At 36.9% G+C, this 2,407-nt stretch overlaps 1 protein-coding gene across 1 annotated transcript; it reads left to right on the top strand.

Annotated features, from left to right (window-relative positions):
* Positions 1-691: 691 nt before the first annotated feature.
* lhx6b (LIM homeobox 6b) lies at positions 692-2,401 on the top strand (the record flags this gene model as incomplete). Its single annotated transcript, XM_016266034.1, has 7 exons — positions 692-712; positions 835-966; positions 1,129-1,250; positions 1,544-1,764; positions 1,944-2,038; positions 2,117-2,212; positions 2,304-2,401. Coding segments are annotated over exons 1-7 (785 nt in total), but the record flags the coding sequence as incomplete, so codon positions are not given.
* Between the last annotated feature and the right edge of the window lie 6 nt (positions 2,402-2,407).

Here is a 2,407-nt window from a genome sequence, read left to right as displayed (position 1 = left end):
ACTAATCCCGTATTTTCTAATAATATTACTAAGGGGCAACATGTACTGTATATTGAAAATAGCAGAGGACTATAGGACCATGTCCATCTTCTTTCAGGATTACCTGCATAATAATACTATCAATGGCACAAAGCATGACTGAAGACTGTTTTCCAAGAAAAGGCAGCTCTACTACTTCTGGTAACAGATTGCACATCGCTTTGTTCCTGATATAACATGCGTTTGCATGTTTTTAAGTAACACTGTATTTTAAGTATCATGGCTTGGCATCTAATGCTCACAGGTTAGTCATTTAAACTATATGTTATAAGCAGAAACTTAAAAAAGAAGAAGAATAAATGGCCTTTGCACTATTTTGCACAAACACAGTGGCACAAAATCTGCCTGCATTGAATTTCCTGTCTGTTTTTTTGATGATGGCCTTATTGCCTTTGACTGACAGCTAAAATGTACACTACTGGCTGTCTCCAATCTGAACATTTCAAGTCATCCTAATTATATGGACTTTCTCTGTACTCTTATTATATCGCACATGATAACAGTTCTGAAAGGCTTAGAAGTTAAGAGTGTAGTCGATAATTCTGTCATAATTGGACCTGGTTTTATATAAGTGTAGCATAGCCTCCATATTCAGCATCAATGTTAACTGGTGGCGTTTGGTGACACGGTTTTTACATCCCAGTCGCTTCAAATGTCTTCGTGCACAGAAATGGTAAGTAGCTGAAATTAGCTGGGCAAGGTTTTCATTTATTTTAAGCCATTTGATCACCAAACCAGATAAAATATAATTCATTACGAAATCAATTTGATTTATTCTACATGTTTTTTTTTCAGTCATCGTCGAACCATCACTGTCGGAGTTTGAGCGAGAAAAGGTCTGTTTTGGCATCAAGGTGTTCATCGCTATCATCTTTACTCATTTGCGCGCGCTGCGCGACGGAAATTGTGGACCGACAAATGCTAAAGGTGTTTACTGAGCTCGCAATGACGGAGAAAGAAACATCAAGAACAGTGATAATAATTTTATTTAACACGTTTATATTGCTATAATAACAACTAATGAATATGACGATTACAAATATGTTTTGAACGAGATAAGACGATATTTAACGTTAGTTCTTCTCGCAGGTGAATGGATTTACGTGGCATCTGAAATGTTTGCAGTGCTCGGTGTGCGGAGAGTCCTTGAGTCAACATTACAGCTGCTTCATCAGAAATAAAGAGATTTTCTGTAGAACGGATTATAACAGGTAAAAATCATAGGCTATATTTACATTTATAGTGTGCAGACAGCATGCTGCCAATGTGGCTTAATACATTATAGATGCAGTAAATGTACATAATTAACTACTTTATAGAAAGCAGAACACTTTCAGTTCAAATAAAAAATTTATTTATAAAAGGAAAAGGTTTAATTTTTAAATTATTGCTGCTTTTTTCATTATTTTTCAAATGAAAGTGCAGCTAGAGTTACAACCTGCAACCTTTGAATTACAAAATGGTGAACGTTTCTTACCAGCAACAAAATAATGTTTTTTTTTAGTGCTTTTGGCATAAAATGTGCTCGATGTGGCCTTCAAGTCAGTGCAAATGACTGGGTTCGGAAGGCAGGAAAAGATATATATCATCTGGCCTGCTTTGCTTGCTTCATCTGCAAAAGGCAGCTTTCTACAGGAGAAGAGTTCGGCTTGATGGAGAATCAAGTTCTCTGTCGCCTTCACTACGACATAATGCTGCCAAACCTACAGCACATGTCAGACAAAGGTAATTTCGATTCTCTCTTGGATATGTGTACATTAACAATCTGCTTTCGATTATTTTATATATAATACCAACTGAAAAGGACAATAAATCAGTATGTTACATGTTAACTAGAAACAACAATCTCTAATAGGCTACACTGAGGGACATTTAAAAATAAAAGGCTATTTGTATCATAACAGGAAATATAATACATTTGGATGGAGCCTTACCCATACAATACCTCCCAAAGCCATCAAAAAGACCTCGTACATCATTCACCTCGGAGCAGCTACAGGTACACTTTTTCTCCACCTCTGATAAAAGCGGACTGTACATATCAGAATGGACTTGCATGTGTGTTTGATTTATACAGATTATGCAGACCCACTTTATTCAAGACAAGAACCCTGATGCACAGACACTGCAGAGGCTGGCAGACATGACTGGACTAAGCAGAAGAGTCATACAGGTACAGAACATTTATAAGCTGAAGCTTATACAGTTACTCGTTGGATTTTAGAATTTAAAACAAAGTAACCATTAGTACTGAATTCTTGTAGGTTTGGTTCCAAAACTCTAGAGCCAGACAGAAGAGGAACCCACTTCATGACAGCATTCCTCCACTGGACAGATTTCAGACCTCTGCAATGCCCTTTCTGTCAGA

Source organism: Sinocyclocheilus grahami, unplaced genomic scaffold (genome assembly GCF_001515645.1).
Source record: "Sinocyclocheilus grahami isolate Dianchi unplaced genomic scaffold, SAMN03320097.WGS_v1.1 scaffold30715.1, whole genome shotgun sequence".
Lineage (NCBI taxonomy): Eukaryota > Metazoa > Chordata > Actinopteri > Cypriniformes > Cyprinidae > Sinocyclocheilus > Sinocyclocheilus grahami.
The sequence above is the reverse complement of the archived record's forward strand: the minus strand, read 5'-3'. Positions and strand labels throughout refer to the sequence as shown.